At 48.5% G+C, this 22,305-nt stretch overlaps 1 protein-coding gene across 1 annotated transcript; it reads left to right on the top strand.

Annotated features, from left to right (window-relative positions):
- Positions 1-1,654: 1,654 nt before the first annotated feature.
- LOC306920537 (disks large-associated protein 5-like) lies at positions 1,655-6,832 on the top strand (the record flags this gene model as incomplete). The annotated part of the gene is given in 3 exon segments (XM_079497351.1): positions 1,655-2,904; positions 5,836-5,848; positions 5,852-6,832. Coding segments are annotated over 3 exon segments (2,244 nt in total).
- Positions 6,833-22,305: the final 15,473 nt, after the last annotated feature.

Here is a 22,305-nt window from a genome sequence, read left to right as displayed (position 1 = left end):
TTTTGTTTATTTTTAACGTTATGACTATAACATTTTGTTCAATATGTGTAAAACCATGACAAGAAATAATTGTTTATGTTCTGTAAGGCTGGAGCATCAAAGGTTCCTCCATATTTGGAGCAAAATAAAACGGATTAGAATCTCAGTTCTGTCTGTTATTCTACATTCTGAAACAAATCTATTTCATGTGAAAGACTGAGAATCTCTACTGCAGTTCAATATACTCATGTACTTTTCTTGTAACATCTCCAAATCATATGCATAGAGAATATAAACCCTCGTATTGAGAATAAAATACAACACAAACCACCAACAATTTGCCAAACCCCCACCCCAACCTTTCACCATTTAACAACCACCCAGTCAACCTTCCCGCCCAAAATTTCCCAATCAAAGAGACAGCCAAAATGGCCGCACACAAAGAAGAAAAAGAAAATGGCGCCTGACAGACAAACAAAGGAACAAACTTATTTTTTTTTCTTTACCAACTACAAACTTAACCACCAAACCAAATCTTAACGTGAAAACATACCTCTAAAAATGCACTCAATGCACGAAAAACCCTCCCTCACAAAGGAAAAATATTAACACAGTGTAACCAAATGGAGTCACACCGTACTCCCAGTATCACAGTTACTACGCCACTCCAAATTACAGGGTGGGAGACCCGAAAGGTAAGTGTTCAGTTGAGTGAACAATGGTGAATAATGATGGTCGGTTGCTCATGTACATAGAACTTTATTTAGAAAAGTACACAGTATTGGCCTTTAATCAAAACACATTTCCAAATGTCACCAATATAGATTGCAAAAGGCTTAATTAGTCAGATCATAACTTGGGTAAATAGCTGTACTGAGATGTCTTATTTGATTAGTTCCATACACACAGGTAACACTGCAAATGAGCAAATCGAAGCCACTCAGAGCCAAAGGTAATAGGCATTAAACGCTTTAAACACAGCAAAGATCACTGCAAAACAATATCAAAAGGCTAAAAGCCATAAACACAGCAAAAGGGGCAGTAATCAAGCGCCAGTCTGCAGCATAACCATTAACCAAGTATATGTCTGTCTTTGATGCCTATTAAAGCAAGTTTGGTAAAGACGACAATTAAGGACTCGTTTAAAGCCACATGGGCTATTTCAGGTACAGTATAAAAGAATAAAAATGTAGCAGCATAGAATTTAAAACCAAAATAAAAGGTAAAAAAGAACAGCGGTTCAACAGTACACGATCCCTGTTAACAGGTGTCAGGGCATCCCAGGTTGTTTGAACAGTGTTTGCTCGTTCAGCACACCATGATCTCTAGACTCATGTCACACACACTAGCAGCCTCTCGTTCCAGCTCGTGTGTGTACCACGCACACACACACACACACACACACTCTAGCAGGGCTCTCGTTCACAGCGTCTTTGTTTCTAGCAGCCTGTATACCAACATGCATACAATGACAGCTGTCCGCTCTAAGTCGGAGCTCCACCAACGTCTCGACGCTGTAAGTGAACACAAACTTGACGCGACGCCAGAACGTTTGAACCGACGCCGGAAGTGGGCAACCTGGGCAATACACAGCTTCACCCTATGCCTGACTAGCTACGTAATATGCTGAGCTGAGGGGGTGGTGCTAACGAAACACAGGCAGTGTCAGTCCCCTATGCTCAGGGTGAAGATGTCCCGGAGGAGATCACAATCTCAAAAGGAGAACCGGGAGCGTGCCGTCAACAGCCGCAGGCAGCTTGACCAGGTCCCTGAGCTGGACTCGACACTGGAGGCCTCCATCATGGCAGTCAACATCTCCAATGTTAAGGAGACCGCGCCACGGGTTGGACAGTCTGCTAAAGACTTGGCTGTCGCACAACGACTGGAGATGCTTAAAAAATGGAAGGAGACTAAGAGCTTAATAAAGGAGAAGGAGACGAGGGAGAAGGAACGTAAGGGGGTCTTTAAGCTTATTTTTCACCCCACAGACTCATTCTCCCGACAGCTTCCAGTTGCCAAACCCTGTGAGGCAGCGGTGAAAGTGCCACAGACCCGTGGCACACGTTTAACAAAGCTGGACCAGCAGCCAAACAAGCCTGTAGTGGGAAGAATGACCAGGAGCCGCACAGCTCTTGTCCAGCCACAGCCAGCCCAAGCTACAACCAGCGCCAAAGTTGTCCAACCATCTGTACAATCTGCCAGAGCCAAAGTCCAACCAGCTGCTACCAGGGGCAATGCTGTCCCTAGAGCAGGGCCAGTGGCTGGTGCAGCAACCGTCTCAAACGTGGACAAGCCTGCTGGAGGTAGGACAACAAGAGGCAATGCTAAGCCTGTAGCAACCTCTACTGGCAGAGGCAAGAACAAAGTGGTTGATGAGACTGTGGTGGTTGACGAGACTGTGGTGGTTGACGAGACTGCAGCTGTGGTTGTCAAGACTGTGGTGGTTGACGAGACTGCAGCTGTGAAGCAGGGTGCAGAATCAACTCGCCGTGAGGAGGAAGCTGAGTTGGTGGCGGAATCTGACACCCTTGCTCCCAGGCCTGCCACTGAGGGTACCTCCTCCTTTGCCCCTAAAGGGTTTGTGTTTGAGACCCCTGCTGGTCTCTCCACATTCAAATTCGAGCCGCTTACTCCACGCTCTGTGGACACCTTCCTCAGACCCAGCTCAATGTTGAACATCCCACCTGTTCCCCTCTTGGAGGCTGAGACGAGTGGACCGTCTCCTCCTAAATCCCCACACCGCTCCCCTCAGGCTCCAACCAGCCCCCAGGAGCCCCAACATGACGTGCCATACTTCAGGTCACAGGTCACCACTGAAACGGCCAAGTTGACCACCCTCAGTCAGCTCTGGGATGTGAAAGTGGACGATGACTCCATCCCTGAAGAGATGAGGGATCGTATGCGCACAACAGTGGGCCAGGCCAGGTTGCTCATGAAGGAGCGTTTTGGCCAATTTCTGGGGCTTGTCGATGACTGTGAGCTTGGACGAGGGGAGCAGCCCACCAGCTGCAATGACCTGCAGGGTTTCTGGGATTTCCAGGTTGAAGATGTATTTCGGAAGTTTGAGGAGGAGGAGTTTGAGGAGGCTGAAGCAAGATGCTGGGTGGAGGAAAATAAACCTGCACCGCGTCGGTGGAAGATTGCCAAGAAACCACCTCCCGCTGCTGCTGCTGCTCCGAAGGGCGTAGGCACGAATGCCGAGGCCAAGTCACGCCTGGCTGCTGTTAAGGCAGCAATGAAGGCCAAGCAGCAGGCTGCAGAGGTGGAGAAGGCCAGGCCAGGCCAGGCCAGGTTGCTCATGAAGTAGCGTTTTGGCCAATTTCTGGGGCTTGTCGATGACTGTGAGCTTGGACGAGGGGAGCAGCCCACCAGCTGCAATGACCTGCAGGGTTTCTGGGATTTCCAGGTTGAAGATGTATTTCGGAAGTTTGAGGAGGAGGAGTTTGAGGAGGCTGAAGCAAGATGCTGGGTGGAGGAAAATAAACCTGCACCGCGTCGGTGGAAGATTGCCAAGAAACCACCTCCCGCTGCTGCTGCTGCTCCGAAGGGCGTAGGCACGAATGCCGAGGCCAAGTCACGCCTGGCTGCTGTTAAGGCAGCAATGAAGGCCAAGCAGCAGGCTGCAGAGGTGGAGAAGGCCAGGCCAGGCCAGGCCAGGTTGCTCATGAAGTAGCGTTTTGGCCAATTTCTGGGGCTTGTCGATGACTGTGAGCTTGGACGAGGGGAGCAGCCCACCAGCTGCAATGACCTGCAGGGTTTCTGGGATTTCCAGGTTGAAGATGTATTTCGGAAGTTTGAGGAGGAGGAGTTTGAGGAGGCTGAAGCAAGATGCTGGGTGGAGGAAGGTGGAGGAAAATAAACCTGCACCGCGTCGGTGGAAGATTGCCAAGAAACCACCTCCCGCTGCTGCTGCTGCTGCTCCGAAGGGCGTAGGCACGAATGCCGAGGCCAAGTCACGCCTGGCTGCTGTTAAGGCAGCAATGAAGGCCAAGCAGCAGGCTGCAGAGGTGGAGAAGGCCAGGCCAGGCCAGGCCAGGTTGCTCATGAAGTAGCGTTTTGGCCAATTTCTGGGGCTTGTCGATGACTGTGAGCTTGGACGAGGGGAGCAGCCCACCAGCTGCAATGACCTGCAGGGTTTCTGGGATTTCCAGGTTGAAGATGTATTTCGGAAGTTTGAGGAGGAGGAGTTTGAGGAGGCTGAAGCAAGATGCTGGGTGGAGGAAAATAAACCTGCACCGCGTCGGTGGAAGATTGCCAAGAAACCACCTCCCGCTGCTGCTGCTGCTCCGAAGGGCGTAGGCACGAATGCCGAGGCCAAGTCACGCCTGGCTGCTGTTAAGGCAGCAATGAAGGCCAAGCAGCAGGCTGCAGAGGTGGAGAAGGCCAGGCCAGGCCAGGCCAGGTTGCTCATGAAGTAGCGTTTTGGCCAATTTCTGGGGCTTGTCGATGACTGTGAGCTTGGACGAGGGGAGCAGCCCACCAGCTGCAATGACCTGCAGGGTTTCTGGGATTTCCAGGTTGAAGATGTATTTCGGAAGTTTGAGGAGGAGGAGTTTGAGGAGGCTGAAGCAAGATGCTGGGTGGAGGAAAATAAACCTGCACCGCGTCGGTGGAAGATTGCCAAGAAACCACCTCCCGCTGCTGCTGCTGCTCCGAAGGGCGTAGGCACGAATGCCGAGGCCAAGTCACGCCTGGCTGCTGTTAAGGCAGCAATGAAGGCCAAGCAGCAGGCTGCAGAGGTGGAGAAGGCCAGGCCAGGCCAGGCCAGGTTGCTCATGAAGTAGCGTTTTGGCCAATTTCTGGGGCTTGTCGATGACTGTGAGCTTGGACGAGGGGAGCAGCCCACCAGCTGCAATGACCTGCAGGGTTTCTGGGATTTCCAGGTTGAAGATGTATTTCGGAAGTTTGAGGAGGAGGAGTTTGAGGAGGCTGAAGCAAGATGCTGGGTGGAGGAAAATAAACCTGCACCGCGTCGGTGGAAGATTGCCAAGAAACCACCTCCCGCTGCTGCTGCTGCTCCGAAGGGCGTAGGCACGAATGCCGAGGCCAAGTCACGCCTGGCTGCTGTTAAGGCAGCAATGAAGGCCAAGCAGCAGGCTGCAGAGGTGGAGAAGGCCAGGCCAGGTTGCTCATGAAGTAGCGTTTTGGCCAATTTCTGGGGCTTGTCGATGACTGTGAGCTTGGACGAGGGGAGCAGCCCACCAGCTGCAATGACCTGCAGGGTTTCTGGGATTTCCAGGTTGAAGATGTATTTCGGAAGTTTGAGGAGGAGGAGTTTGAGGAGGCTGAAGCAAGATGCTGGGTGGAGGAAAATAAACCTGCACCGCGTCGGTGGAAGATTGCCAAGAAACCACCTCCCGCTGCTGCTGCTGCTCCGAAGGGCGTAGGCACGAATGCCGAGGCCAAGTCACGCCTGGCTGCTGTTAAGGCAGCAATGAAGGCCAAGCAGCAGGCTGCAGAGGTGGAGAAGGCCAGGCCAGGCCAGGCCAGGTTGCTCATGAAGTAGCGTTTTGGCCAATTTCTGGGGCTTGTCGATGACTGTGAGCTTGGACGAGGGGAGCAGCCCACCAGCTGCAATGACCTGCAGGGTTTCTGGGATTTCCAGGTTGAAGATGTATTTCGGAAGTTTGAGGAGGAGGAGTTTGAGGAGGCTGAAGCAAGATGCTGGGTGGAGGAAAATAAACCTGCACCGCGTCGGTGGAAGATTGCCAAGAAACCACCTCCCGCTGCTGCTGCTGCTCCGAAGGGCGTAGGCACGAATGCCGAGGCCAAGTCACGCCTGGCTGCTGTTAAGGCAGCAATGAAGGCCAAGCAGCAGGCTGCAGAGGTGGAGAAGGCCAGGCCAGGCCAGGCCAGGTTGCTCATGAAGTAGCGTTTTGGCCAATTTCTGGGGCTTGTCGATGACTGTGAGCTTGGACGAGGGGAGCAGCCCACCAGCTGCAATGACCTGCAGGGTTTCTGGGATTTCCAGGTTGAAGATGTATTTCGGAAGTTTGAGGAGGAGGAGTTTGAGGAGGCTGAAGCAAGATGCTGGGTGGAGGAAAATAAACCTGCACCGCGTCGGTGGAAGATTGCCAAGAAACCACCTCCCGCTGCTGCTGCTGCTCCGAAGGGCGTAGGCACGAATGCCGAGGCCAAGTCACGCCTGGCTGCTGTTAAGGCAGCAATGAAGGCCAAGCAGCAGGCTGCAGAGGTGGAGAAGGCTGCCCAGGCTGCTGTCACAGAAGACACCCCCAGCATCAATGTGTCTGAAGCCCCAACAGTTACCCAGGCCACAGACACTGTAGTCTTTAATGGCGGTTTCTTTAAGGTGGAAAGCCCAGCCAAGACAGGATCGCTGAGTTGCCTGAGTACTGCCAAGACGCCTCTGGCTTCTTCTCCCTGTGGTAGAGTGACCCGCCAATCCATTGCCATGTCCAACCTCTCCCCTCTCAACTACTCCTCCCCTGATCACCGTAGTCGCACTCCTGCCCGCCACGCTCTCGCCCTGCCTCAGACCCCCTGCACTCTGTCTGAACAATCTCCAGTTACTGAAGCTGCCAGCAGTTTGGAATCTGCTTCTCGTCCCGTGCAAGATGGAGAAGAGGAGCCAGAGATCGGCAGCCAGCCACTCTCACCAAGGCTTTCCCCTGCTCCATGCATGCCCACTTCTCCCTCCAGCCAGTCTCCTGAAGCAGACCTGAGCTTCACTGTGTCTCCCTGCCCTGTTGTGCCATCTACACCCTGGCCCATGAAAATTACACTCCAGACAGCTCAGTTGTTGAGGATGGTCCTGGCTTGGATATGGCGAGATACTTGCAACCATCAGATGATGATCGATACAGCCTGTCGGCGAGGAACTTTGATGCCATAGAAACGTCTCTACCTGTGGATGTAGAAATGGAGAGTCCTATCGCTCTGCGTGGGGATGAGCGAACGCAGGAGGATGCCGCTATGCCTCCCACAGATTTGGACCAGGTATTGCCACCCCAGTTACCACTGGCTGCCATTGAGGCCCAAAATGCTGAATCAGACCTCCTCCTGTTCACCCCCAACCTGAAGGACCGGATCAGGCAAAGTGTCTGCCCAAGTGACCTGATGGCCTTTACACCGCCTAACTAATGGAGATTCTTATTTTTTTAACCTGAGCTTATGTGTATATGTTGCTCGATGTGGTTTTTGTTCAAAATAAATCTTTGTAATATAAACACATTATGAGAACTCACATTTTACACATTATAAAAAGACGTAATGCTGTCGCAATACAGACGCTAAGCCTACCTCTAGACTCATATCACACACACTAGCAGCCTCTCGTTCCAGCTCGTGTGTGTACCACGCACACACACACTCTAGCAGGGCTCTCGTTCACAGCGTCTACCAACGAGATAAGCATTGACATAAATAACTGGGGCACCATTTCTTAGATTCAACGGGTTGTTTGTGCTATCGCCGTACGAGGCAAGCCTACCTTTGTTTCTAGCAGCCTGTATACCAACATGCATACAATGACAGCTGTCCGCTCTAAGTCGGAGCTCCACCAACGTCTAACAAGAGAAGAGGTAAACGTAAGTAAGAGGTTGTTTACATAAGTCAACCTAGAAACTAGACAGCACTATATTAATTAAAACTACGGCTTACCTCGACGCTGTAAGTGAACACAAACTTGACGCGACGCCAGAACGTTTGAACCGACGCCGGAAGTGGGCAACCTGGGCAATACACAGCTTCACCCTATGCCTGACTAGCTACGTAATATGCTGAGCTGAGGGGGTGGTGCTAACGAAACACAGGCAGTGTCAGTCACACTGATTACAACAGTAACCATCTCACACCCTTATCCCCGCCTCTGTAAAATCAGAGAAATAGTCGCTCCTGAACCAAACCATAACATTTCTCAGCTACAGAAACGCCATTTTGACAGACTTTGCACCAGGACAAATCCAAACACAATTTCATAGAATTAAAATGCAGATATCAAACGTCCCTTTAGCGCGCCGTCGACAGGTGAATCTACAACAAAGGCTGACAAACCAATCAGCCGAGTCTGCAACAAAACCCGTCGCTCACAGGCGCATCTGCCCAAACCAACCAACCCGCAAACCCAGGTTTCCCACCCTGAGACCCCCTTTTTAGACGAAAAAAAAAAAAAACCTCAGTAAAAATGTTTCACCCAGTACTTTACGTGCAAACACCCATATAAATAATCACGACCCACCGTTTTAACAGCACATCTCCGGCCGCCACCACCAGGGTAATCACAAACCAAATTCGCGGCTTTTTAACAAGGTAAAAGACACTACTCACCGTAATTAGACCGTGCGTAGAAAATAGCAAAAATAACAAAAACAAACAGTTGTCCCGCTCAGTTAAAAACGACCCCTTCTTGTGTCAAACAAAGCATCGAATCTATGAAGGCGAACAATCAATGATTAATTAACCCTACCATTAAATTCCTCGCCGCAGAAAACAAAAACAAAATGAAACGCCTCATCCCATTTCATTCCCATCCATAACTCACGACGCTTTACGGTAGCCGGCATACGCGCTTACGGCAAGCAAGCCACCGTAAAGAGAAAACACGCACACAAAGAAGAAAATGTGCGAGCAAAGACCTGAAATGTGAACAAAGAAAACTACCAAATACCGGACTTCCTGAACAGTCCCACGGAAAAACAATACTACTGCACGAGCAGGGATAAAAGACATCCCACTCGGATCGTTTATAACGGCCTGAAGCAAAAAACCCCGCAAACGCCAGCCCATTGTTCCCAGAATGCACGCATAGTACGGAAACAGATCCCCAGTTCTTTTCGATAAAAAAGCACATCGCCATTGGTAATCAAAAAATAACTTACCCAGGGCTGCCAAGTTTCAGAAAATGCCAAGAGTGAGACCTTAGTGTCTTAATGCGTTCGACGGCGGAAAACAATTGGCCTTTTTTAATGTCGATTTGGCCTCCCACCCTAGAGTGGTGCAACTCCGTGTGGGGGCCCCCGGGGGGGGGGGGGGGGGGTTTCAGACCCACAGGATAGAGCCCAGGGTGCCGGGCCGGTTCCTGTCGTCCCTGCCGTCCCGCGTCCGAAACGGTAGAGAAATGACAGAGTTACCATGTGGGGGGCCCACTACTGTACTGTACTGTACTGTACTGTACTGTACTGGCACACCCGAAATCATCATATATACAGTTAATATGTGCATGTGTGTTTGGTTGCGCACAGGTGGTGAAAAACAACCACGCTGTTTTCGTGCTCAGACCCAGCCAGCCAGCAAGCCACACACATAGTGCTCAGACCCAGCCAGCCAGCCAGCAAGCCACACACATAGTGCTCAGACCCAGCCAGCCAGCAATCCACACACATAGTGCTCAGACCCAGCCAGCCACACACATAGCTCCGTAAGGGAGTGGTTGCACCACTCAAAAAATCTTCAAAAAACTGAAGAGGCTACTGGGGATTGGAGAACCTGATTTGGACATGATCTGATGCAGGACAATGTCACTATGACAGAAAGAGAAGATGGGTCTGGCCACATTCATTCACCCCATAATCTCAGTGGAAATTGGGGAATATGTTGTGAAATAAAAAGTCAGAAAACTGGAATTTGGGAAAATGCCTTATTTTTAATTTCCCCATGCCCACACATCTGTTCTCTCTCTCTCTCTCTCTCTCTCTCTCTCTCTCTCTCTCTCTCTCTCTCTCTCTCTCTCTCTCTCTCTCTCTCTCTCTCTCTCTCTCTCTCTCTCTCTCTCTCTCTCTCTCTCTCTCTCTCTCTCTCTCTCTCTCTCTCTCTCTCTCTCTCTCTCTCTCTCTCTCTCTCTCTCTCTCTCTCTCTCTCTCTCTCTCTCTCTCTCTCTCTCTCTCTCTCTCTCTCTCTCTCTCTCTCTCTCTCTCTCTCTCTCTCTCTCTCTCTGAACAGAACTATAACGACAAGTTGCGATGCGGCCCCTCCCCCTTCACACACACACACACAACTTTGTCCCTATAATGTGCGTAGGCTACTGGCACCGTTCCTCATATCACGCAAGAGACGCCACACACCAGTATAGAAGAGAGATAGTCACTTGTGACTTACTCACTTAATGTTGTAACTTGTGGAGGCTATATTGTCTTCCATGAAAAATATTTCGAAGCGATGTTAAACTCTGCATGGCTCATTTCCATGCGTCACAGTCAGGGACCCTGCTGACGATTTGGTGGTCCACTGCCTGGTTACCCTTCTACTGCATATAACAGTGCTGCATGATCTCCTGCAGATCGGCTATTTTTGCCGTTTGTGAGGACGCACACATGGGTGCGCGTTATTACGCGGCGGAGCCGCGGAGAAAATTGTTATTATGTGAGCCGGCTTGGCTTTTTTGGCACATTTTATGCCCCCCTCGGCATGCGTATTGTGCGTGCGTGAGAAATGAGAGGTGTGGCGTGGTGCGTGGTAAAAGGTCAAATTGCGTGACTCTCACTCTCAAAGCGTGAGACTTGGCAGCCCTGGTCTTATTATTGGCAATGTAAACTATGTATTCTCAGGCCAATAATAAAGCACCTCCAGCTCACAGATGGTGGAAGTGAACGGAACACTGTCCCCCCCCCCCCCTCCCAGTGAGCTGTGGCGTTCCACAAGGAAGCATATACTAGGGCCTCTACTGTTCCTAATATATGTAAACGACATGACTTCAGCTTGTGACTGCAACTTGTTCCTGTTCGCAGATGACTCAGCACTGCTGGTCTCGGACAGGGACAAACTGCAGGTTGAAAATGCCCTCAGCTCTGAACTCGGTAGAATCTGCACCTGGCTCGCTGATAACAAACTATCTTTACACCTGGGAAAAACTGAATCCATTCTCTTTGGCTCCATTAGTAATCTCAGCAAGGCAAATGGCTTCTTGGTTAGAGTGGGTGACAATGTTATCACACGTAAAGATGAAATTACCTACCTAGGTTCCATCCTGGAGGCTAATCTTTCCGGTGATAAAATGGCCACCAACGTAATCAAAAAAGTCAACCATAGAACAAGATTCCTCTACAGGATCTCCTCACAAACAACAAAAACACCTTGAAGACCTTAACAGGAGCCCTTGTACAGGGTTTCTTTGACTATGCATGCACCTCCTGGTACCACAGCACCTCAAAGGCCCTTAAAACCAGGCTCCAGACTTCCCAAAACAAACTGGTCAGGCTCCTACTTGATCTAGCCCCCCGAACCCACCTCACCCCTGCCCACTTCGACAGGCTGGAATGGCTTAGGGTCGACGACAGAGTACAGCATCTTGCAATGGGTCTGGTCCACAAGATTCGATACACCACCAAGATACCCATGTACCTGTCTAGATACTTCCTTAATGTTAACGAAGTCCACACCCACAACACCAGAGGGAGTGCAACGAACCATGTACAACCCAGATTCGGCACAAACAAGGGACTAAATTCTTTTCGCTCCTATGCCACCAAAATGTGGAACGCCCTACCAACTGTCATTAAGACATGCGAATCCCTTGACTCCTTCAAAACCGCTCTCAAAGGGCACCTACGGATGGCTGCAATTCGAAACTGGCCCCCGTAAAATCTGAATCCCCCCCCGCCCCTGCTGTCACAACACTGTTGCATGGGAGCCATTACTTAGTTAATTATGTGAGAATTATGTCCTCTCTGTCTCACACTGGCCATGCTCTCTCTATTAGATTAGTTGTCTGACACCCCAGACGACCATTAAACTATGGCATTTAGATGCTACTTAACACTAGGATGTCTGAAAAAAATGCACTACTAATATGACGGCTAACGGTCAGGCTGACCGGTGTTTTTCGTGCTATTTGATTGGCCATTGTCTCCCCCACTGTCTAATGATCTTCACACCTCTCTCTGCACCCGTTGACGGCTTGCAATTGTCTTCTAAATGTTACATTCCAACGAATTCATTGCTCAGACGAAATACGACATTAGTTATATATTGTCATTTTATATAGAGGGGGAAACATCGATGTAATTAATATATATTTGATTGATTGTGCCAAAAAAAGGAAAGAGCTGTGCGTGCGTGCAAATCAGAAAAGTTTAGGCTACAGACAAAGGAGTTGGGAGTTTGGGATCGGCTAGCCTTCTATATAATGCTGCGCACATATTAGCCTATATATATTTAAAAAATACCCAGCATAATTTTTGGGAAGGCTAAGCCTGGCCTAGCCTTACATACCCGCCGCCTATGATCGATGTCATTTATATATATTTGATTTATTGTGCCAGCAGAAAGGTCCATAGCAGCAGCACGGTTTATATATACACCATAGGATAGATCAAGTCATGTGACGCATCACCGCCACAAATAGTGCTACAGCGTTATCTAAAATGCACTTCCGCATACCTCACCGTCAGTTACTTGGATATTTTCTCCCTCTCCACGAGAGAGGGAGAGAGAGAGGGAGAGAGAAAAAAAGAGAGCCGTGATGCGTGGAAATCAGTTCCACTGGTCGCGTGCAGAAAAGTTTACAGACGAAGGACGGACAGAACTGTTCTTCTTACTGACAAAACATTTAGAAGTTCGGGACGTCTATCGGGTTGGACTGATTTCAAACACTGTCATTTTTATTTGGCATCGCGCTGATTCGCGCATCGGCGAACATTCTCGCTCCAAGGAAATGTCGGTCGGGTCAAACAGACCATGCTATAAACTTTATTATTCCAGGATAATTGATTCATTTTGATCATCGCCACCTTACATAATTATGCTATAAAGATGGCGTGTATAGTCAACATGGATTTATATCTATTGAGCTATGCGTTTGGTTGAAACAATACGCCAGTCAGTCAATACACCATATTTCACCATATTTTTGATGCGCTGATATATGAAATGAATATGCGCGACATAGTCACAATGCTATAAACTTTATTATTCCAACATAATTATGCTAAAGATGGCGTGTATAGTCAACATGTATTTATATCTATTGAGCTATGCGCTTGGTGGAAACAATACCACACACCATATTTCTTTTTCCGTTTCGAGAAATAAAGGCAGATATCGTTATTTCTGCAAACCGCATATAACAAATATAACATCTAAAACAACATTTAGTTTATGTAAGTTTGTAATGTAAGTTTGCCTACATGTGGAAGGCTAGTTGGAATGCAAATGACACATTAGCTTGAACAATGCCCGTCTCCAGCCGGGAGGGAGGTGTGAAAAGCACTGCTTGTGGGGGAGAAAGGGTGAGGGCTCTAAGAGCGGTCCCACGGACCGAAAAAGAGCAGACATTTTAGTAGAATTATGTCCAAAACGTTTCAGATGAAAAAAAAAACAGAGATGGTTTGAATCGAACATTTAGAAAAAGTCATGCAAGGGGAACTTTCTCAGGACTTCATGGGCAAAGAAAATCCACTTCAAAATTTCAAAATCGGTCAGCCTGACCGCTCCGACGCGCTAGTGTTAATCTCTGTCCTATTTATCAATCTCCGGTTTGGGCACTTGACCATGACCTTGAACTTGATGGAGAACTCCGCCCCAGGCTTCCATGGTGTTAATGGTATGGTCACATATTATGCCAATTATGAAAATTGCTCAACATATGCAAGTTAGCATCCGGCAGTTTCTACATGCTGGGGACCCATACTAAACATTTCTAACATAAAACGTTGGTGTACTCAACATGTCCGGGTTAACTTTTTGGCTACTAGGCTAATACTGGAAATGGTGTTGTGCAAAATACTAATAAATGGTCATAAAACATAAAAGACAAAGAAGGAGCAGTCTATTCCTGGAGGATCGCCGAATCCCAAGATGCAGCGGCACCACCGGCAGCATCCAAACCCAGAGAAAGCAGACCTCCACACCCTCCCCGTCGCCAGCCGTTCTCCGATCAGATGTCAACCAGCAGCGCCTCCTCATCGATCTCGAGCAACGCTTTTTTATACAACAGAACCAACCGCCGAAACGCCGGACAAAGCGGGGGAAGAGGCTCAGACGGGTTCTCCCGGAGACCACAGACAGCAGGTCACAACGGGACTGAATGTCGTAAACCTGTCAAGTAAGGAGCTCAGCCACGCCCACCTGTCACTACTAAGCAGAGGTTTATGTTTTGTTCCTACTACTCAATCAAGATAATTTCTGATATGAAGATAAAGTCTTTTTACACAATATTAAAGTTGTGTAAAAAATATGAACCCCGAAGGCAAATCGTGTTAATTTATTACATACATGTTTTCTAGGGGTATTAAGGGCTGCTGAATCCAAATCTGCTGTATGTATAACTCAAAAATGGCCGCTAAGCCTTCAAAATGGACCATTTAAAGATGGTGGCCACCACTGTGCTGAAACATAATAAAGCTATATACAGTATGTTTGACTAAATAAGGTAGAAAATAGACTGAAATGTCATTGTTTATGTTTTCATATATGGGACATATATGAAATATTGACATATTCATATTTAAGATCAATTGTGAAGGAACCACTTTTATATCATTTATATTGTGAAAATTGTCCTCTTTAGTAATTAATAATGTTTTTTTATTATTTTTCATGATTTGCTTCAAGCCTTAATTTGTGTTTGACTTGTATTTGCATGCAGCAGACACATGGACTTAGTCCCAGCCATCCTCAGTGTTCTGGCAGGAAGAGATCACACACTATCCATAGCTCACTTAGGCCAGAATCAGCCATGTGTCGTCCTATTATACCAAGAAAGTTCATGGCAATATGAAGTCCTCCAAGGCAAGGGATAAGCACATCCTTGTATTCCTCTACTGACCACTTCAGCTCCATCAATTTGGGATACAGTGCCTCGTCCACAGTCAGAACGACATGCTGCTCTTCCATTGCTTTGGCAATATGGATCACTCGCTTTACAACTGTGTTCAGTGTATCGAGTTCAGATGCAGGAGCCTGTATAATAGGTAGGTACCCAACTGTAGTTTTCTCAGGGTTAACTGTGCTTGCCTGTTGGTTGTAAAATGTCCAGGATGGCATTGGTGTGTGAGATGTCCTTGACACAATGAAGGCCATGTCAGCAGCATGTGCTTTCTGCGCTGCAGGACATTCTTCAGGTGATTGTGTGAAGCAGTCAGCTGCCATCACACCACCAAATGGACGCTCTGTGATTCCGCTTTTTGGTGCAGGTATGATGTCATTCATTGCCTTGGGGATATCTAAGCTTTCTGTCTTAGAATAAAGATCAATTCCATTGAGAAGATCACCTTCAGGTGGACCGCGTTGCCAGGCAGCCACTTGAGTGGCATGGAATGTGCCTTTTCCATCCAGGGTACACTCATTAATGTCTATGTAGTCAGTTGAGAAATGAACAAATCGACCCTTAACTAAATTTTGCGGAATGACAGCACCATCATCCTCCATGGTCTCCAATGTCTTTTTAGCAAGTGCAGTGTCAAGTTGGATTACCTCACGATACCTCATGACATGACCTGCCTGGTGAAACATGTTAACCAATTATTTTGATCTTGTAGCTTGATGAAGGGTACTGGCCATTCCTATATGCTTTGGAGTGAGGAATGTGTCTCCACTGGCTGTGTACATGAGGTCCTGAGCAATGCTGATTATTCTCAACTTCTGTCTTGCTTCATTGTTATCATTGTCCAGTTCATCGTCATTATCAAGTAGACGCTGACCACCTAGCAATAAGTTAAGGAACATATACAGGTTGTTAGGTATACAGTCTATTGCTCTCTCCTCACTGATATCAATCCCTTTTGGTTTGGGATGTGACAGCATGTCACCACGGATCTTCAATGCAACATGAACCATGTTCAGAAACATATCCTGTTCCTCATGTTGGAATGAAGGAATGACTCTATTGCAATTGGTGGTGTCATCTTTCATCATTGCTGACAGTGGAATATGCCGGAATTTTGATGGAACCATTACAGTACGAGGTTCATTTCGAGGGTGATCCTGCAGAACAACAAAATCAAATATGCCCTCAAGTTGATTGACTAATTTATCCTTGAATGTATTCCGCCGACAGAAAAGAAGGTGGTATATCTAGCTGACTCTCTTGAGCTATGTCACAGTACCTGTCCCATACATCTACAAGATCCAAGATATCAGCTTGCTTTGCCGTCTGTTCAAGCTCTTGGCAAAGCCACACTAATGGCATCTCTGTGCTCTGAAGTGACATATTGGCCATGCGATGAGCCCTACGTTCAAATAAGACCATGCAACTCCGGTGATATTTTCCATCTGCAGCTGTAAGATCATTTACACAAGCTAGTCGAACTCTCAGGATTTGATCATACTTTGCTGATTCTATTATTCTCCTGCTGACTTTCACTTCTTGTATGAGATGAAGTTTCTCTTTTTTATCTTGTTGACAAAAGATACACTGCTTCCAATCAACTGGAGATGTTTTGCTCCGTAAACTAACATTTTGCAGATTGGCATTTGATGTGGATGCAGACGAACTTTGGTCTTTTCCTTTTTTCAATCCAGCCTTCTTTAAGAATGCAATGTTAGTTTTACTCATGTAACTAGATCGACAGTTCTTATGCCATAATAATGATTGCGATGAGTTCTCAAAAAGTATTTCAAGTCGATTGGTTGCATCTCTGAAATTGTCATTATGTAATTTAGAACGGAGTTGTCTAACACTATCAACGGAGTGGAGGCCATCATTACTAACTGTCATGAGCTTTTGCTTATTGTCTTTCTGACATATGATACACAACTGTGGCTCCAATGACACCTTGAGTATTGTCCATTCCCTCAGCCATGTTTTCTGACAACAACAAACTTGTGTACAATCTGTGTGTACAATTTGTGTTCAACGTCAGGTACTGTGAGATACTCAAGATTACACAAATATCAGGTTCTTTAATGGCAACTAAAACAGTTCAAGGAGTAGGCAGAGACAGAAACGTGGGCAGGCAAAAGTTCAAATAAAAAAAGGTCAATCAGCGAGGCAGAGGCACTGTAAGGGATAGGGCAAAAATCGTAGTCTAAAACAAGCAAGGGTCAGAATCAGTTCTTAAATAAGGCTTAGCAAAAATGTCTTGAGAGCTTGATGTAGAGAGCTTGAGAGCAGAAACAATCTGGCAAGCTGGTCAGGGAGAGGCTGTGACTTAAATAGGGCTGGCCTGATGACTGGTGATGGTCTCCAGGTGTGTTCACTCTGGCAGAAGCTCCAGCCACACCCAGAACTGTGTGTGTGCGTGCGTGCGTGTGTGTGAGTGATTGTATTGTTTCTCTTTCTGCAGCTGAGCAGCCTTTCTGTGAGGTTCAGCTCCTTCTGAGAGAAGCAGCAAGGTGTTAGTGGCTGATATTTGAGTTAGGCCATCTGTTAAATACCACATGCTTGCTATATGATTTTTGAGCAAGTATTATGGAGTTGGTTACCTTTATATAATGACACATTTATGTATAAAATTACAATTTTAACAACATATATGAGTTTTACGCAATTTACTCTCACTTTATTTGAAATCTGAATATTTAATTGGATTCCCCATATATGTTTCTACCTTTTTTTTGGTCAAAAATATGCTATGTAATATATTTCAGTATAGTGGTGGCCGCCATCTTTAAATGGTCAATTTTGAGGGCTTAGCATCCATTTTTTAGTTATACATACAGCACATTTGGATTAATACCCCTAGAAAACATGTATGTAATAAATTAACACGATTTGCCTTCAGCACTTTGAATAAGCACATTTTCTTCAATACAGCCTAGTCTACTCAGGGTTGTCTCATTCAATCACTCGTTTGTAATCTCACAGGGTAACCAGCCAAAAACACCATTACAGGCGTATTGTTGACGTTGGGTTAGCTCACGCGTCCTGTGGTGTATAGCCTGTCTGTCGACCTGCGGGCAGGGACACAGACAGGACAAGTGGCTCGGTAACCCTTGTTAAAGGCAGCGGAATAGAGCTCTATACGGGTGTATTGTTGGCGTAGCGTCAATTCACGCACCCGTGGGGCATATTCCGTGGGCTGGAGTTGACCTGCGGTGGCGCAGCGAAACAACAGTCCTGCCAGGCTAGCATTGAACACAGCACACAACACAGTCGTATTGTTGCCGGGCGACTTCCGGGTCTGTAGCGCTGTGTCTTTGCTCGCCTCGTGAGAGCTCGCTCGCTTGAGTGTATTGCGGCCATAAAACCGTTCACGCACTCCGGTGTAGACTGCGTGGTAGAACCCGTGCGGACGGGGGAAGCCACGGAGCAAGTTTTCCTCCGAATAGAGCAAAAGAAAAAAGTCCACACTGACAGTGTGGACAGTGACACGACACGAAGGGAATCCCGTGTGACGTCACGGAGCAAGCTCTCCGAATTGAGAAAGGCAGTCAGTGCACCGTACTGTCGTATTGCTAACGGGTCAGCTCACGCGACGGTGGTGGTTCTGTCATAGACAGGACGAGCTGAATGCCAACTCACGCATGCAGCGAGCGGTCTCGCTGACACAGCGGGGCATACATTAATTCCACAACAAACAAAGTCTGGTCTCCAGTGCTGTGTAGGGAATCCCGTGGGTGACATCCCCGTGACATCACGGTGATATATCGTAGGGTAATTGTTGCCTGGAAAGCGGACTCATAAATCCCCGTTCTAAGCATGGGCCAAACAGTGGAAATCTGCATACGTATATACACTATATAATGCAAAAAGTTTGGAGCAGAGTGTTGTCTCCAACTCAAACACTCTGTGCCTCAGCTCAGCTGTGGAGTTCAGGTGCGACCTCCTCCAGAGAAAGAGATAGAGAGAGATTATAGAAGCTCTGCTGGCTGTTGTTTATTTATTTGGTTATTCGGAAAGATCCCCATTAGCTGATGCCATGGCAGTCAGCTAGTCTTTTGGGATCCACACGAAACATGTTACAAATTGCAACAAAACAAAACAAAAACAAAACAACAACACATGAATATCAATATGTGACTGAGAGACAGCAGTGTAAACTGTGACCCTCACTTCTCAAGCACATTACTATACTCCCCGTTTTTGAGCATGTCCAAACAGAATGTGTATTTATTTAAGCATTATTATAATATAATTATAATTATAATTATTATAATATAATATAATTAAAATAATAGTGTATATAGGTATTAAATTAAATGGAAAAACAGGGTAACCAGCCAAAAACACCATTACAGGCGTATTGTTGACGTAGCGTTAGCTCACACGTCCTGTGGTGTATAGCCTGTCTGTCGACCTGTGGGCAGGGACACAGACAGGACAAGTGGCGCGGTAATCCTTGATAAAGGCAGCGGCATAAAGCTCTATACGGGTGTATTGTTGGCGTAGTGTCAATTCACGAGTCCGTGGGGCATATTCCGTGGGCTGGAGTTGACCTGCGGCGGCGCAGCGAAACAACAGTCCTGCCAGGCTAGCATTGAACACAGCACACTATACAGGCGTATTGTCGCTGGGGCGACTTCCGCGTCTGTAGGGCTGTGTTTTTTGCTTCGCCTCGTGAGAGAGAGCTCCCTGGGGTGTATTGCGGCAAAAAACGTTCACGCACCCCGGTGTAGACTGCGTGGTAGAACCCGTGCGGACAGGGGAAGCCACGGAGCAAGTTTTCCTCCGAATTGAGCCACTGCACTTTGCAGTTCAGAGAGCTGACGCTGAGTCGTCCCTCTCGGGGTTCGATCGTGGCTCGTTTGTAGTTAAAACTACCAAATCCCTTGGGATCAGAGCAGACAGTCTATTCAAACACCACACGAGTGTATGGCTGCCGTGGCAGCCATCTTCTGCGTTGAGTCTGAGTCTGCCAGGAGCAAGCCCTGAAATCACAGCCCTTTGCACACTACTGTATATACGGCGTATTGCTGACGGTGTCAGCTCACGCGTCCGTGATGTAGTTTCGCCAATTTCGGTAACACAGCGGAGTGTGCCGTGGCTGTCGGGCGGAGTACACTGTACGGTGTATCACGGCAAGGCCGTTCACGCACCTATAGGTGTAAACTTGCATGGTATAATCCGGTTACCGGTTCGAAACCACAAAGTAAGCTCCTTCTCATCCCGAGAATGCACTATGGCTATCTAGGCGCAGCTAGTCAACACAGGCCTATTTTGTCACTACTTCAGCACCGGCTTATATGCGGCGCTTATGTGACCATAAGGGCCCGGACCTTTAGGAGCTGCAGCTACTGGCTTCCAGGCTCCCCAGGCAGCAGCAGCGGGCAATGCTATCGATGCCCTTTGATGAGGCGCCATCTGTGGCGGCCCCAATCCAAGCTGCGATAGGAGGACCAAGCTCCCCCAATGACGCTGCCTATTGAGCCGTCGGCCATGTTTGGCCAAAAGGCCAGTGCTTTGCAACAGCAGGAGGCTGTGGAGGTGTACAGGATGTGCACCTCCACAAGCAGCCGTGAGCAGCTTGCCTCGGTTGCCCTCAGGCTGTGCAACCCCAGTCAGGTTTGGCAGTTCCAGGGACCTACGTGTCCGGTTACAGGCCAACCGGCGGGGTATGGCTAAAATGTGCTCGGCGGGCTGAGCCCATCCCTCAGTCCTGACAGTTAAGGCCCCCGACCCCACCCGCTGTCTCTCGGGACAGCGGCTGTCCTGGAATACAATTCAGGTGGACCCCTGGGTGGGTTCCACTATGTCTTCGGGGGGTGGTGTGCTGCTTACAGCACTCTCCTGGCAAGGAAGGGCTGAGGGTCTGGCAAGCCATCCTCCAAGACGACTGGCTTGCCATGCTCGACCGGGGATGTTTATACTCAGATCCCGGGTCTGACATACTGACGCACTGACCGGCTTGTCTTAGACGACGGAACCTTTGAGTCCCGTATCCTCCCATTCGGCATATGTCTACCCCCCCGATTGGACGCAGTCCTTGGCGGGAGGGCCTTTGCATCCTAAATTGGATAACTGAATGATGTGTGCTCGCTCAGAGGTGCAGTGCCACAACAATGTGGCCAGGCACCTGCAGCACTTTGGGCACCTAGGCCGGCACCTCGACAAGAGGCCTTGCAGGCGTCAACTCTCACAGTCCGCAGCACTCCTCGGCATGTGTTAGAGGGCAAAGCAGGGACTCGGTCCCTTGCTCTAGTGAGTCGGGCCACCCTCAGGCTGTGCCTCCGCCCCTTAGGGCCGAGGGCAGTCACGGTGCACTTGGTGTCTCCGGCTCCTCTGAACATGCGGCCAGTGCATTATCTGTCATTCACAGTCATGCACTACGCGGGCGTATCGTTGACAGCGTCAGTTTACACGTTCCACGTTGTTCCAGCGAATAATTCTGTCTGTTCACACAGCAGAATGTGACTGTCAGGGGTGAGCAGAACCACCATAAGGTTGTATTACGGCATGGCCGTGTAAACACCTGGGTGTAATTCTGTGTGTTGGAGACCGGCTACCGAAGCCACGGAGTGAGCTCCCTCCTCATCCAGAGGTATTCGTGTGGCTAGGCCAGGGATCTGGAAACAGGGCGGGCCACCGTCCCACACAAGGGCGACACAATAGTCACCCAGTCGGTCCTCATACCGTTCATCCCTCACACAATAGGCCAGCAGTCCCTCCTCTGGGGGTGGTACTGTCTGCCTTACGTTATGAGCCAATTAAGCCCGTGGAGACTTGGGCTGCAATGGCTTCTCACAGGACAGCATTCTTGCCGTTAGCGGCCACAAGAATGTCCCTGTCAGTGAGGGGTGCTGCCGCTTCCTACATGGCAATGTAGGTGTCGTCGGCACCAATCCCTGCATTTTGCCCTACGGCCTGATCGGAGTGTGAGCCATCCAGTCTATTGATTTTCACCCTTCCCACCCTCCTAAGCAGGGTGGTGAAGCAGGGCCTTCCTCAGTGTTCTTCTCAGGGCCTTAAACTGTCTTAGGCAGATAGTCTCCAAGACTGGACTTCACTCATTGGCTTGTGAAACAATCCAGCAGGCATATAGGTGGGCAGGCAGGCCAGCCCCAACAGGAACATGTACACATTCCACACAGGACCTCGCTGCCACATGGGCTTCGAGGTGCCCTCCAATCTGATATCTGTGGGACAGCCTCTTGATCGACGCTGTCAGGTTATCAGGTTCTACCATATGTGGTATCAGTGTGGGGGCCAGCACCCTTCTCACTGTGTGCTTAGCTCCGCAGCATAAACGCGATGGGAACTATGCACAAAAACGAAGGCCATCCACTTTTTACTTGTAAAACTGTGATGCGACAATAAGGATCGTTCTGGTTCTGAGAACAGGGCTTCAACAGTCAGCTGACCGAGTGTTCGGCAGGCTGACTTGAGCGGGAGCGCAGGCCCTGCAGACTGCAGTAACCTTGTTACAAAGAAAAGAAGAGCATTTCCTGAAGGGTGCCCTGAGGCTCAGAGGGGCTCAGGTTAGGGACCCAATCAGGCCTATCTGGGGTTAGCCCTGGAGGCTCTACGACCTTTAGTCAGTGAGCCTGACATGCTCA

This window comes from Electrona antarctica, assembly GCF_951216825.1.
Source record: "Electrona antarctica genome assembly, chromosome: 3".
Lineage (NCBI taxonomy): Eukaryota > Metazoa > Chordata > Actinopteri > Myctophiformes > Myctophidae > Electrona > Electrona antarctica.
This window is presented reverse-complemented; position numbering and strand designations above follow the sequence as displayed.